At 28.9% G+C, this 16186-nt stretch overlaps 1 protein-coding gene across 4 annotated transcripts in view; it reads left to right on the top strand.

Moving 5' to 3' along the window:
- The window catches only part of LOC111682212 (eukaryotic translation initiation factor 4 gamma 1), an 82034-nt gene extending 66019 nt beyond the window's left edge, over positions 1-16015 (top strand). For 3 of the 4 annotated variants that reach the window (XM_046955519.1, XM_046955596.1, XM_046955630.1), the window contains 8 exons: positions 8125-10613; positions 11956-12172; positions 12240-12935; positions 13004-13227; positions 13357-13503; positions 14059-14278; positions 14436-14537; positions 15276-16015. In XM_046955519.1, coding sequence (XP_046811475.1) covers positions 8125-10613; positions 11956-12172; positions 12240-12935; positions 13004-13227; positions 13357-13503; positions 14059-14278; positions 14436-14537; positions 15276-15346 — 4166 coding nt within the window. In that variant the 3' untranslated portion in view covers positions 15347-16015. The remainder of the gene's footprint in view (positions 1-8124; positions 10614-11955; positions 12173-12239; positions 12936-13003; positions 13228-13356; positions 13504-14058; positions 14279-14435; positions 14538-15275) is intronic. The other variant, XM_046955562.1, reaches the window with a different exon arrangement.
- The last annotated feature ends 171 nt before the right edge of the window (positions 16016-16186 follow it).

Below are 16186 nucleotides of genomic sequence, written 5' to 3'. Positions count from 1 at the left end.
TTAACGGAAAAAAGTGTCAACGTAGGTTTCATTTGTATTTCAATGTGCATTAAATTGGAATATATTTCTAGATTTATCAAAAAATTAAATTAAAAATTTTAAATATAGAAATACAATAAATTAGCTTACTAAAATTAGATTTTCTATGGATCCCTTCATGGTCCAACTCTGATTTTTTATATGTTGTTGTTGATATTATAAACAAAACCATAGTATTGAAATAAAATATTGTCATACTACGACAGGTAGGCATTAATTACAGTCTAGGACTGTGGAAACCGTAACGAATTTGGAAATTTTGGAGAACTTTTAATTTTGTATGTATGATTTCGTCAAAATCTGAAAAGATCTGTTCAATTTTTTTGATATTACATATGACCTGTTTAAAATACCTATAAATTAACAATGAGACAAATTTAAACAAATTTGGGCAAATTGTCTACTTTCATTTTCCGTTGATCTTTTTCAGAATAAATTCGCAGATCCAAATTTTTTGCATAGAGTTATGTACCCCTGTATTTATCGTCACACTATATTTTCGAAATAGAATAAACGTAGGCTGAGAAGAGAAATAAATTTGTAATAAATCCACGATCTTTATAGTTTCTAAAACGTTTTCTAGCTGTAACCTTTAAGGTTTCTAAGATAATTTATAAATTTTGGCTCATCTGGGAGCAATAAAATTTTTTTCAGCGATATGGCTACGATTTAATCATTAATACTGAAATTATTATAGTATATCAATAGTTACATGAATATCAATACTATTTTCGAATTTTCTCAATGAAAGTAAGATCATTTATAGACCGATCCACATACATATATATTAGTAGGAGTATTTTTATTTCTTAAATATGTACTTATGGGAAATTTAGTTTTCTGTTGAAGGAAAAGGTCCTATGAGTGTAGTGTCAATTTTAAACAGATGATCATAAAATTTGGAAGAAAAATATGTTGGTTCCTACAAAATTTGTTTATTTTTTTGCACTTTTCGGATTTTATAGCAGTTAAAGACTCTACAAGGAGAAAGGCCAATTATGAACCGATTCTTATAAAAACTTAGTAGAAAGATTTATTTTAATATAAAATAATTTTTTGTCGAATTCCATTGCTGAACTTGGTTTTTCTGGGGATTATACATTTTATAGTATACATATGTATATGTATAAATAAGTTTTTTGAGTCAGTAGCAAGCGTTAAAGTTTATAATGTTAGTTAAATACGGTTAGTTATTTCGAGATCGAACCTATGGGAGCTATGATCAATGATCGGTTCGATCGTGCAATAAATTTGAAATACCATTTCTGTGTACATGAATAGTATGTACGCCAAATTTGTTATGGGTATCTCAATTCGGTAATGAGTTATGTGCCTTTTAGTGCTTTTCTGAAAGGGACCTTGCATGGGAGGATAGGAAAACAATATCACAGAAATATTTCTGTGTATATGAGCTATACTTGTGCAAAACTTTATATGGAAAGTCTAATTTTGCAATGAGTTATGCGCGTTTAAGTGATTTTCGGAAGGGGACCTTGTATGGGAGCTATGACCAATCATGGACCGATCGGTCCATGTACTAAATTTTGTGAATATATCGACATTCTGACGGAAGTTATTAAAAAAAACTAATTTTCCGGGAATATGTACTTTTGTATGAGAGGTATATGAAATTATGGACCGATTCTGGCAATCAAGGTCCTATATAGAAACGTATGATGATTTTCATGAAATTATCTTGCATAGTTTGCGAGAAAATTATATCAGAATGTGTAAAAAATGCTTATTTTTTCGGAGTTGTTTTAAATTTTGATTCATAACTTTTCCCGATGTGAACCGATTTTAATCATTTTCAATACCAAACTGTGCCGGATAATAATGAATATTTTGGCTGAATTATGATAACTTCCGTTGCTTCGTTTTAACATGAGCGTGTTTTACATAGACAACCAGACGGACATAGCTGAAAACCCAGAATATATATACTTTGTTGGTTCTTAGATGAATATTTCTTGGTGTTACACGCGGAATGACAAACTTATATATACCCTCTATGATCACTGATGGTGGTGGAGGGTATAAAGTTAAAATCCACTGTATATAATGACGTCCTGTTAAGCCATGTTATAAGTTGTATATCGCTAAATTGCCTTGGAAATTACAAGAATACATAAAAGCCAACTTTTTCTTTCCTTGTGCTATGAAAATGATTAAGTTAATTTAATTAACAACAGAAGAATATATATCTTGGAATGTTTAAGTGCAAATCCTTATAACAAAAATTTTTATTTTTAGATACCTCAAGGGTCTATTAAATCTTAATATAAAATTATGATAATTATCTCCGGAAAAAAAATAATATTTCAAATATGGTCTAAATCGTCATTTTAATAATATTACATAAAAAAATGGTGCAATCCCATAATCAGATTCTTAAGCTACATTCACACATATACAATGTTTGACGAAAATGACGTGACCCCTGTAAAATTTAAATTTTGATTTCCGTTAGAGATTCCAATTCTTCACCTACGTAGTCAAGATTATCACAATTTGCCACCCTTAAATAATTCCACATTCCCTTAGAATTTGCATTTTCAAACAATCTATGAAAATAACCTTTTTTATTTTGCGAATTGTCCATTTGGAATCTGCAATATAACCCTTGTATGCTATATCTCTAATATATTATGTGTCGAGATTTTATCTATTTCACTCTTTGTATTATTTTGAAGCGTGATATAGCTACAAAGGATAACATCTTTCAGGCATACACGTCTTTAGATCAATATCAGTCGTAGTATAGAAGTTTGAAAAGTCTTCCTCTAATACACACAAAACCAAATCGTTGACAATAACCAAACCTAAATGGGGCATAAATAAAGGCGTGGTGAGATGATATAAACGGACATTGCAGTTGGCCATTAAAAAGAAAATAGTATAAAAGAGTCGTAGTGTTGTGTCGTGCATCAAGTTGTCAAGTGGCTACGTCTTTTTCATCAAATATTTGATAGGTCTGAACGTACCTTTAGACAATATGACAAATTAATTTATTCATTGTACACACAAAAAATATTAAAATACTTATGAGCAACTCTGTATGTACATATATATGTATGTACTAAAGCCCTGCACTAGACAACAATAATGCGACAATTTGTTAAGAAAATATCATGTGCGCCATCATAAGCACACAAAATTTTTTTAGCAAATTGTATGTATGTGTCTTCAAAACACAAAAACTCGTGTATAATTTTACTCTGTTAAATGTATTATTTTATATATAGACGTACTCTTTTTAGTTATGAATTACATTAAGTATAAGTGTTTTTTTAATAAATAAAATATGTTTTCATAATTCATCTAAAGTAAAAAAAACACATTGTTATATTAATGTATAGATTTTACAAGAAACAAACCTCTGTTTCTTTTCTGGCAACGTGTGTTCATGTTGTGATACCATATAAAATGAAAAAATACAATAATTTTAGCGTTTTTTCCATCTTTGCTTTTTTTACATTATGTGGCAGCACTGACCTGACCACACATTTATCTTTTGTACATTCATCTGTTGTTTATAAGGTTGTCTTTGAAATAAAAGAAGAACTAAAAAAGAACAAAAACGTGTGCAAAGTTCAGGTCCATTACGCGTTATCATTTTTTCTGTGCTAATACCTTAAATAAGTTGTGTCTCTATATAACAATTATTAAAAAAAAATTTTATTAATTAATTTCAAATAAATTATAATAATATTTTAAGTATTTACTCAACCGTTTTGATATATATTTAATTAAAACCAATAAAATTTGTTTTTTTTAACTAAAAACACAAAAAATAACTATCTGTGATAAAATTGCAACTAAATAAAATTAATATATTAATAACATAACTCGTGTATAGTGAACGTAATACAGAAGATAAAATATTTAAGTTAAACATATATATATATATATATATATATATATTTACACATATATAAAATAAATTGCCATAAATGTTAAAAAATACTTAAATGGTATGAATGGAAAAATGCATTTTTGTTAAAAATTACTATACTCTATGAACAAAAGACAACACCACGCACATTGTTGGTGTTGTCATTCTCTTTTTTTTTTTTTGCTCTTTAAATTGTGACCAACCTGAATTTTGAGGTTATGTTAAAATGTTGTCATATGTGTAACATGCAGGGAAAATAAATATCAAGTGCTAAGAGAAACATATGAATACAAATTGTTGTCAATTTAATGCCATTTACAAATATTTTGTGAATAATAAACGCACATGTTTTATGTTTTTGCTTTTCATAATAATTGACAAAAAAAATGTATTGGTATATAAAGTAAACATGTGTATGTAAAAAGCCGGCAACTATCTGGCTCTACTAATAATGTAATTCACCAACCACCACCCTTACATTATCTTACAAAATTTCAATTTTATTAATGTTTGTTGGGGATTACGTTTAATCCTATGGAGAGTATACATACATTTGTATGTAGATGGTATCATTTTCTTTAGACATGCAGTGATTTAATTTTGCTAATACATATACGTACATAGGTATATCATACATATTAAAAAAGATACTTGGATTTTCAAAATTTTTATACATAAAATGCATCATAAAACGTGTTAGAAATAAATACTAATGTGATTTTTTTCCAAACATCCCACCCTTGTTAGGTGTTGCGAACATTTATAGTATGTACAGAACTTTTTTATTCTTGGCAAAATTTTATTTCTATTTATTTTTAACCTCTGCCGATCAATTTCACCTGCGGATATGGTATGTTAGCAGGCTTAAAAATTTGATCCAATAATTTTATGATATGGGTGCTCCGGTAGGCAAATTGGTACTGAACAATAATACAATTAATAAACATTTTGTATAATTGTAAATATATTATACAATTTATAACTCTTGTAAACTACTTTAAACCCACTTTTAATTCACTTTTTCAACTTTCCACAAATTTTAACAAATATCAAAACACAATTTAAAAATGCCGACATAAACAATGTTAACAATTTTCAAAACAAACTTTGACAACTAATTTATTTTATTTATTTATTAAACAATATTCAATAACCTAGCCTATAGGCCATTAGCGGTTCATTTATCTAGTTAAAAAATAGTCAGCTGTTCAAGTGATGCTACTTTAATAATTTACTTAGGTACCTATGTACAGAACATTTTTATTCTTGGCAAAGTTTTATATCTATTTATTTTAACCTGTGCCGATCAATTTCACCGGCGGATATGGTATGTTAGCCGGCTAAATATTTTGATCAAACTATTTTATGATATGGGTGCCCCGGTAGGCAAGTTGGTACTAAACAATAATAAAATTAATATGCAAAACAAACATTTTGTATAATTGTAGAAATTTTAAAATGATCATAACATTAATACACTAGGTTGAAGGTAGTGCAAAAGCAAACGTTTATTCGAAATTATTTTCTATATGGTTGTAGTAATATTAGTAATATTTTGCACTTTAGTAATATGGATACTGAAGAAAATAGAAGTGATTCATTACATGTAATACCTATTTATTAAAACGTGTTTTATACATTTAATTTTAAAAGTTGTAATTTTAAATTAGTTTTTTAATATAAAGCAGGTAAGAGTTTTATATTCGGCTGTGCCGAATGTTATATACCATTCACCATAAATTGTTAAAAGCAGTTGTACCAGCTGTAAAACAAATTAGTGATAATAGGTCTCTTCTTTAGATCATCGCGATGATCGTTGAGAGTGCTGCGTGAGTGCATAAAACTAAAAGGTATTTTATTACTTCCTACAGATTTGCATTTAATAAGGGCTTTTAATGTTTAGTTTTATGTTTCTTGCTTAAATTTTGGTGAATGTACATTATTTACATTTACATTAATTACCCATAATTTTGAAATTACTTCAAAACCAACATAAATATTTATGTCGGTTTTTAAATTGTGTAAATAAAATATTTTAACCAATAAGTTAAAGGTCAAATTTTTATTGTGTAAAGTTCAATGTCAAATGTCCCGTGTTAAAAACTATAAAAGGGCATTGAATGAGTACTCCTAAACTCTCTTCTATATTCTAGTGATATTCCATGGAGACTCCTTTAGATCAGGAGTTATCAACCAAAACGTAAAAAACTTGATTTAAAGTTTTTTATGAATATGAAAATTAAAAATAAAATCAGAGAACAATTCAAAATGTAATCAATTTTTAATTATATAGGAACTGTCATGTATCTCTTAAACTGCAGGACTAATTTGAGTAAAATGTACATGCAAATTATTATGGACGATTAAGCCTTACTGACTTTTTTATTTGCATTATTTTTTCAATTAATTATGAATATTTTGTGTACGGCTGGGGAGCCAACAGATGAATATTAAAGATTTATATTTAAATTATATTACTGATTGATCTCAGGTATTTATTATTACTATGTAATATTGTTATTTTGGCTGCGAAGGCTCAATATTACAAAATAAATTAATAAATAAATAAACTGTTTAACTTTTGTCCACTATTATATATCCTAAACTTACCAATTTAATTATTTTTGCGATATAGAACTAGCTTTACTTTGTTGTCTAGATTACGATAAGTTCTTGATCAGTTAAATTTGAATTTTAAGTCCCAGATTTCACTTCTCATACGCTGTTTTCTTTCTCCATCGTCCGCAATAATTGTCTTGTAGATTTCTTTGAAATTGAATGCGATTTTGTATAAATAACATGCTTTAAAATACGTTTTGGATTATAACTCCTACACTGAAGATGTCACCATCGAAAAGTTTTCACTAGAAAGTAGAAGAGAGTTAGTTATTGTCACACCATGTTTTTTACATTTTTTTTTAATTTTCAAATCGCGGTATTTTTACATTGGAATGAGTTTCCATTCAAAAATGTATATTATATGTGTGGTAAGTTTAATTAAAATAGAAGATGGTAAATCCGACTGTTGTCCGCTCACATAAATTCTCAAATATTATAAAAAATTTAAAAAGGACATTTTGAAGATCAAAAAAATATTAAAATTACCCATTTATAGGTTATCATTTTCTTCTGGCTGTATGTGCATAATATAATTCTTTAAGGTTCAAAATTACAGAAAATTTAAAAAGCACCTTTTGAGACACGAAAAAGTACCAAATTTGGATCTTGCAGATATCTAGGGTTTTCTGAAAACTGAATTCAACATACAAAGTCATCCCCCAGGGACATGTTTCACCTTGGCGTATTGCAATCCCGCAGTAAATAGGTGCTACCAGTACCTCTAGTCTTCCGAGAATAAAAACCGGTTATGTCACTTCACTCTTTGGACATTCCTTGGAATGATTTGTCATGTGGTTTAGGGCACAGTGAATTCTCTATTTCGGGATAAGTTTGCCGAATGACAACAGATACCCCACAGAGGAGTGACAAAGCGTTTTAAAGGAGTTGGTGTTGAATGTATATGATACACGATGAATGTATACGGGTTTTGCCAGTCCTTACACACTTTATAAGATCAAGAGTTTCATATATTTTCCAACCTTTTGGCCATGCAACCAAATAGATTCGTACCTAGTAAATATTTGATTGCTATACAGGTTTTTTGGTATCATTAAAGGAGCTGAGGATTTTTACACATACAATTTTAATTTAATTTATATCCAAATAAACCTAGCCTATTGGTCACAATCACACAATTTAAAAATAAGTTTTTTATATTAAATTTTAACGGGGAAAATAAAAGTATAAGAATTTAATTTATTTCCATATTAATCCTAGCCTATTTGCCTAATCGGTTACAATTTTTAACTTGAACTTACTTATAAAAATATAATATATTGATACAAATATAATAATGACAAAAAATTTAAAAATAAAAAAAATACTGATAATAATAAAAAAAAATAAAAGTGGTTCTACCAAATATTAACTCAAAATACCAAAAGATAGTAATTTCCTGAATCATGGAAGCTAAGAAAAAACAATCTCCACCAAATTTAGAACTGAAATAAATTATTCAATATTGTTAAAATTAGAATACATTATATTGCGATTTGTTTGCAGATGATCTGTTTAATAATGGGAAATAAATTAAGCTGATTGTTAATGAATTTCGTTTTTTACTTTTTAAGGCAAAACGGAAGAAAATATAAAGCAAGTGTCTGATGTATCAACAACCTCTACTACTGCAAATTCCAATTGTGTTCAAGAATCGCTTCCAACAAATTATATTAACCAACAAGTGCCACAACAAGAACAATTAAAAGATAAACATCAGGAAGAAAAAAATTCGGCATCCTTGAAAACTGCAGGTGATATCAATACTACTAGTAAACAAAAGGACGAGAGTAAAGAAAGTTGTACAGGGGATTATTTCGGTGCTAGTGAACAAGATAAATCTACTATTTACAATATAACGGAATCTGTAAAAACTATGCAACTAGGGGAAAAAGAAACTTTAACATTACCTCAACAAAATCAAATAAACATTGTTAATAGTAATGATCAGCAAGAACAAGAGCAGCAAGAAACCCAATATTCAAATGCAACAAATGGAAATAATGTAACAACGGCAACAACATTGACTGAAATAGTAAATAACAATATTGTTAATAGCGATGTTGTCAACAACAATAATAACCAAAACAGCAATAATGTAAATAATGAAAACGTGTTTTCTACCAATAAAAATACTGACAAAATTGTCAAAAAGATTGATAATGTTACTGAAAAAAATAAAACCGTATCACCTAAAGTTGAAGCTACAGCCACAGATACAGGAAATACTGCTAGTAAAAACACAGCGACTTCGAAGGATGAATCACACGATGAAACAGATAGAGCTAATGTCTTAACAAAAAATGATTTAGAAAGTAAACAAAAGAATGAACAAGTTTCGACACCTACAAACGATAACACGTCAACAAAATCTCCAAAGAATGAAAAAGCGGAACCTGGCAATGATAATATTAGTAAAGAAAGTACAGATGATAAGGAACAGAGTAGTAGCGAAAGCAAAGCCATAGATGAAGCGGCCGCCAACAATAAACAATCATTTGAATCATTGATTAATTACAATGAAGGTCAGTGGTCTCCGTCTAATCCTAGTGGAAAAAAACAGTACAATCGTGAACAATTAATGCAGTTGCGTGAAGCGAAGGCTTCTCGCATACAACCTGAAGTGAAAAACACCTCAATATTTTCGCAAACCAATTTAATGCCAGCCTTTGCATCACGAGGCAACAAAAAGGTGCAGTCAATGGTTGGTGGCTTCGGTGGAGCCAGGGGAAGCAGTAGTGGTGATGGCAATTATCAAAATAATTATATGAAGCAGAGTTCCATGTCTGGTCGCGGAGGTGCAGACGGTCATCATAATCGTAATAGTGGCAAACCTATAATACATTTAAATCTATCCCTTAATCAAGACGTTAAACTGAATGAAGCCGATAACGCCTGGCGCCCCAGCGTATTGGTTCAAGGTGCTGAAAAACAAGTTGATCCGGAAACGAAGGCGCAACGTGAAAAGGACGAGTTGATACGCCGTGTCCGTGGTATATTAAATAAACTAACTCCCGAGAAGTTTGAACCTCTCGTGGAAGAAATTATTAAACTTAAAATAGATACCATGGAGAAAATGGAAGCTGTAATGATTTTGGTTTTCGAAAAGGCTATCGATGAGCCAAATTTTTCAGTATCATATGCTAGTTTATGTCACCGTTTAATCAACGAAGTAAAAGCCCGGGACGAACGCATGGAAAGTGGAACAAAATCCAATCTCGCTTACTTCCGCAATGCACTTTTGGACAAAACAGAAAGAGAGTTTACTCAGAATGTAACCAAGAGCAGTGCAAAGGAAGAAAAACTGAAACCAATAAGAGAAAAGATTAACAACTGCAAAGATCCAAATGAAAAGGTTGAATTGGAAGCTTTATTGGATGAAGAAGAGCGCAAGATACGGAGGCGTTCGGGTGGTACAGTGCGTTTTATTGGTGAACTTTTTAAGATATCCATACTTACCGGCAAAATTATACACACCTGTATTGAAGCCTTACTTAAAGACCCCAATAACGAAGATATGTTGGAATGTTTATGCAAACTTTTGACTACTGTTGGACAAAAATTTGAACAAACAAACATGCCCAAAGAAGACAAACGCAAATACTCATTGGAGAGCGTAATACAAAGGATGCAAAACATTGCATCAAAAAATGAGAATTCAAAAATATCATCACGTGTTAGATTTATGCTGCAGGATGTAATTGATTTACGCAAAAAGAAATGGCAATCAACACGAAATGAAGCTCCCAAGACTATGGAACAAATCGAAAAGGAGGCTAATAGTGAACAATTAAGCAATCCGTATCATTATATGAACTCAATGCCCAGTGGTGGTGATTCACGCAAACGCGACGGTGGTGGTCGTAATGATGGTCGATCTAGCAATTACAGTGGAAGCCATAGTCAACGAGGTGACACAGGTAGCCTTAAACGTCAACAAGGTGGAGTTGGAGGCGGCAGTCATAGTCAATCTGGCAATTTAAATAATGATGATACATGGCATGTACAAACTGGTAAAGGTAACCGTACTCTGGCTGTAGACTCAAGTAAACTGGTTGGACTGGTAAGTTTTTTTTAAAGGAGTCTTATCGACTCCTCCCAAGTTTGTAAGAAAAATATGTATGAGATACTTAATGCCTTGTTCATAACAATGTAAACATTTTGCAAACATCTGGTAAGCTATATCCAACAAGTATTAAAAATCATAATCACTACCACATACATACTACTAACGCTATTGTCAAAGAAGTATGTAAATTAAAAAGTGAAAATGGTTACAACTGATAACATGAATTCAAATAAAATTATGTTATTTTAAAGAAATTGCTAGAAAACTATCTGGTGTATGGGATTAAGAAATAAAAAAGAAAAAACTATGACAGAAATTTTCAGTGTTGACTAAATTTAAAAATGTTTAACCCATAAATTCCCCAGTATGCAACTTTATTTAAATTTGGACTTGCTATTTTTTCTTAACATGTTTTAAAGATTATAAATCGAATTTGAGTAATTTTTACCTAACTTTTGTTATTTTTGAAAATACATATTTTAGTTGTCTCCGGTAGGTTATATATGTATATCTATTTAATTGCCCTCTTGTGGATATATTAAATTTTCCACGGATTTCTGTTAAGGATATAACATTTGACTGCACGAAAACTTACTCATATACATATTTTTAACAAAAAATTCGGAACCTAATTTCAATTATTATCAAAAAATTAAGCATGTTATTTTAGTCTATATATGTATCTGTTGCTGCAAAAAAATGTAAAAAAGAGGACACGAGTTTAAATTTTACGCTTTTGAATTATTTTTGATTTTACACAAAAGAAAATTGTGTGTTACCATATAAATCAGTCCATACCACAAAATGAAAATCTTACCTGTTTTTTATGATTTTTGTGTAAAATATATGAATTTAAGGGATAAAATTCATGGTAATGCCCACTCTTCCAAACTAGGCAAGAAAAAACTGAGTTAAAATCGGTTTATATACACAAATAAACTATCATATCCAAATTATACATTTCTACCTTACGTAGATCACCGTGGGCATTAATAGGTTAATATAAAATTAATTTATTATAATAGCCACATTGAACTTGTTTACTATCATAATTATTTAAATAGTTGATACAAAAATACATAATGATACTACTAAACAAATGTAAAAATATCTATAATTATAAAGTTTCCAGTAAAATCCAATAAAGTTTACATAAAATATATTATTCAATGAATTCATCATTATTGATATACATATGTAAAACTGCTCAAAAAAGTTCAAAATTTATTATGAAAAGCTTTATTCTAATTATGAATAAGGTTATAACAGTATACATACATATGTCATAAAAAAGTGCCTAATTTTTGTTTTTATATTTTCCATAAATTACTAACAGACTACAGTTGATATGAACAATAAGAAAATGGGTGGTGTTTCATTATTCCTGTGGCCTAAAACATCATCGCAACCAACAACAACACCATCAAATTCCTTTGCTGCATTGTCGATGGATTCAAACAGAAGTTCCGATCGTGATAGAGAACGTAGTGGACCACGCAATAAAGGTTCATACAATAAGGGCTCCATGGAGCGTGATCGTTATGATCATGGTAGTAAGAAAATAATACATGTTAAAGTAAAGAAGATCTTAATATTAACCAATACATTTTTAAAATTTAGGATTATTATCACGAAATAATTCAACACAAGCCTCGCGAGAAAATTCTTCATCTCGTAGTACCCAGGGAGTTCGTGGAATGGGAGGTGGTAATTCGTCAAATATGCAAAAATCTGCTAGTCATTCGAAATATCAACAACCCATGTCCAGTTCCTCTTCGTCTAGAATGACTTCAACGAAAATGTCTGGCATGTCAGCAGGCAGTGGTGGAACATCAAGTTCTAGTATATACCGTGATAACCAACAACAATCTTCTTACTATGGTTCCAATGCTACGCATCAACAGCAACATTTCAATCCTGCAGCAAGTGAATCAACTCAGCCATCGTCTGCACCCCCAGCAGTTTTTGAAGAGCCAACTGAAGCAGATTTGAAATTGATTAAGGCTGTTGTAATAGAGATGGTTGAAAACGCTGCCAACTCAAAATGTATAGATATCACGACTGTATCCTGCATAAAGAAAATAAAGGAAAATCAGCGATGTGGTTTACTATATTATATACTTACGGATTATTTGCATTTGGCAGAGGTTAGACCAATATGCAGGCGACATCTGGCAAATGTTGTAGCATATTTAATTGAAAATAAATACATTTCCGTCGAACATTTCCGCTTAGCCTATAAACAATTTGCCGAATTTGCTAGCGATTTAATGGTGGATATACCCGATCTATGGTTGTACATTTTCGAATTTACCGGTATGAATTTTTATGAAATTGATCTAAAATAATCACAATCTTATATATTTTTTATCTATTTTTACAAGGACCCTTAATTGTTAAGAAACTAATAACTGTAAATGATTTATGGAGCTCACAGTTACGTGAAAGTGGATCTTCTAGTTTTAGCATCAAATTCCTTAAAACATTTATACAATATTGCACACGAGAGGTCGGTCCTAGTTTTACACGAAACATGTGGAAGAAAAATCAGATAAAGTGGACAGATTTTATGAATGAAAATGAAGTTAGCAAGTTTATTCAAACAAATGTAAGTAATTTATATATTTTATACGTATCAAATATAAATTATTCGTACACGCTAAGAATATACATGTAAATTATATAATATATTTTGATTTAATAATTAGTTGTGTAAACTCTGTTTATTTGTATTTAGAAATTTGAATATGTCGAAAATGAAAAAAGCCAACCAGAGATCGATAATAAAGAACCTAAAGAAAAGCGCAATAAACGTGTTGTAGAGCATGTAGACCAGTTATTAAAAGAGGGCTCCAATGCTGATAATGTCATTGATTATATTAATGTATGTATACACGTTTGGATTGAATTTTAAAAATTCAGGGATGAAAAATTTTTGCGATTTGAGTATTGCAAGAAAAGGAAACAGTTATGCAGAATATTAATTTTGAAATTTCTTTGTGCAAAAATTGTTATTTTTTCATGTTATGGTATATGCTAGAGTATATTTTGTAAATTTTTCACTTCAAAATTGGAAATAAACCATGCAACAACTTAAAACATTGTACGAAATTTTTTAATTGATTAATTTAATTGCTAAGTAATATATAAAGCTATATTACTTATATATTTATTTTTATATTATTTATTTATTTATTTATTTTTATTTAATATTCAGTAATATAAAGCCATTTTGACCAAAATAACAATGTAAAAAATACACGCCTAAAACTAGTATACTTAAAGGAATAAAAAGTCTTGAAGGCTTAATTTTAAAAATTAAAAATTTTAGTCATGGGTTATTTTTAATACATATGTACGTTTCTTCATCCCTGAGTTAAATTTTTAAAACTTAGACTTATATATAAAATACTGATTTTTTTTGTATATTATTTTTTAGGGAAATATTGTAGATGTGGATAAAACTTTCATTAAAAGTTTAACGACAACACTAACCAGCTTTGCTATAAAGGATTCCATTAATTATAGTTTAGATTTATCGTGCTTCCAAAAAATTTGCATACCTGTGCTGCTGCGTTACTTAGATTCTAAAGAAGATTTGGAATTGGAATGTTTATACGCCATACAATTGTTGGTTCACAGTCTAGAACATCCAAGAGGTAAATAAAATAACCGTCATCTCTACCACTAATAATAAAGTCGAAAGTCGACGAATCAAAAATTATACAATATGTACAATGTTGACATTTTTAGCTATAACTATTTAATCTTTTATCGTAAAATAAAATGCAATGTAATATACATTATTATTTATAGGTTTATTGGGAGCTATTTTTGGTGAACTAAATGATGCTGATGTTATACCCCAGGAATCTTTTATAGCGTGGCGTGATTCGAAGGATCAGTCTGCAGGAAAAGGTAAATATTATTTTTCTAGTTATTATATTCTGCTTTATTGAATGTTATATTAAAAAGCTGTAAATTAATGTTTCATACATACATACATACATACATACATCCATGCTCAACTTTACGAAAAAAAATTTCATAACTTCTATTTTCGTAATATTTACAAAAATTTCGTATATAATACGAAATATTATTTAATAAAACCCTTCTCTATTTTGACGAAAGTACGAAAACCTTTCGTAATATTTTTTTCTTAAATTTTAGCGAAATTAAACATGATGATATTAATTATATTATGATTAAATAAAACTACAACATTTTTATAAAATTTAAGAAAAAGTATAATATTTTTTCACGAATTATTTTCATAAAAAAAAATTGGAAATTCGTGTGAAGAATAATTTTGAACTAAAATTAGAAAATTTATTTTAAAATGAACAAAAATGTTTGAATAAATTAATATTTCGTAAATTTTACCATATTTATTCAAAATTCCCTTTTTTCAATTTATGTAAATTAATTTTTTCATGAATATTTTATATTTTATTATACTAAAATATTTCGTACAATTTCGTATATATTACGAAAGAATTTCGTGGTGCGAAACAACGAACCATTCGTACAATGTACGACATTTTTCGTATACATTGGGCATGGATTTTTTTCAGTGTACATACATACATACATACATTAAAGGTCTTTTTAGGCATAACATATAATTATTACTTATTTGATTATTCATTTCAGGTGTGGCCGTTAAAGCTCTTAATCCATTTTTCAATCAAGTTATAAACGGTGAAACAAGCGACGACAACTAAATTCATAACCATATGCATACAATATATTTTGGAGATTGTGCTGTGCAACTATTAAGAGAAAAAATAACATCTATCAATAATTTTATAAGCGAAAAAAAATAAGTTAAAAACTTAATATTAAAGTTTTTTATATAAAGAAGGTCAAAACTTTTTGTATTGAAGTATGGGAATGAAAATTGTAATAAAAATACTATAAATTTTTAATTTTATGTTATATTTTTTTATTGTATTTGTAAAAGTGAAAGATTGTATGAAATGAAGTATATATTATAAATATTTAAAACGTAACTTTCTAAGGCCTACTATATATTATATTATATGCATAATGATGAAATATTGCAGAAAGTGTTAAATTTGTTGTATGTTTTAAAATACAAAATTTTTATTGGTCATTATTGTACAACATCGATTTTCGATAAATTTGCTAGTAACCGATAAAAAACTTTATGTTAATTATATAATTTATACTAAACAAGTCGAATCATGTAAACAAAACAGACAAATTTATAAGTAAATATTACGAAAAACACAAAAGGAACTAAATAACTGGATTTAAACAAAATGCTATCACATATATATATTATATCTCTAAGAGATTTTCAATATATGTAAATGTTAAACATAAGTCGTTGCTCTTGTAAAAACAAAATAAAAACTAAGAAAACACTACACGACTTAGTTATATATGAAGTTTTTAAAGTTATATAAAAAGACAGGCGTAATTATAATTTAGTATATTTTTTAGAATAATATCTGGTAAGTATTAAAACAAAAAAAATGTTTAATTTTGTAAAATCAATAATTTTGTCATTATATATTTATGGACTAAATATGAAATAT

Source organism: Lucilia cuprina, chromosome X (genome assembly GCF_022045245.1).
Source record: "Lucilia cuprina isolate Lc7/37 chromosome X, ASM2204524v1, whole genome shotgun sequence".
Lineage (NCBI taxonomy): Eukaryota > Metazoa > Arthropoda > Insecta > Diptera > Calliphoridae > Lucilia > Lucilia cuprina.
This window is presented reverse-complemented; position numbering and strand designations above follow the sequence as displayed.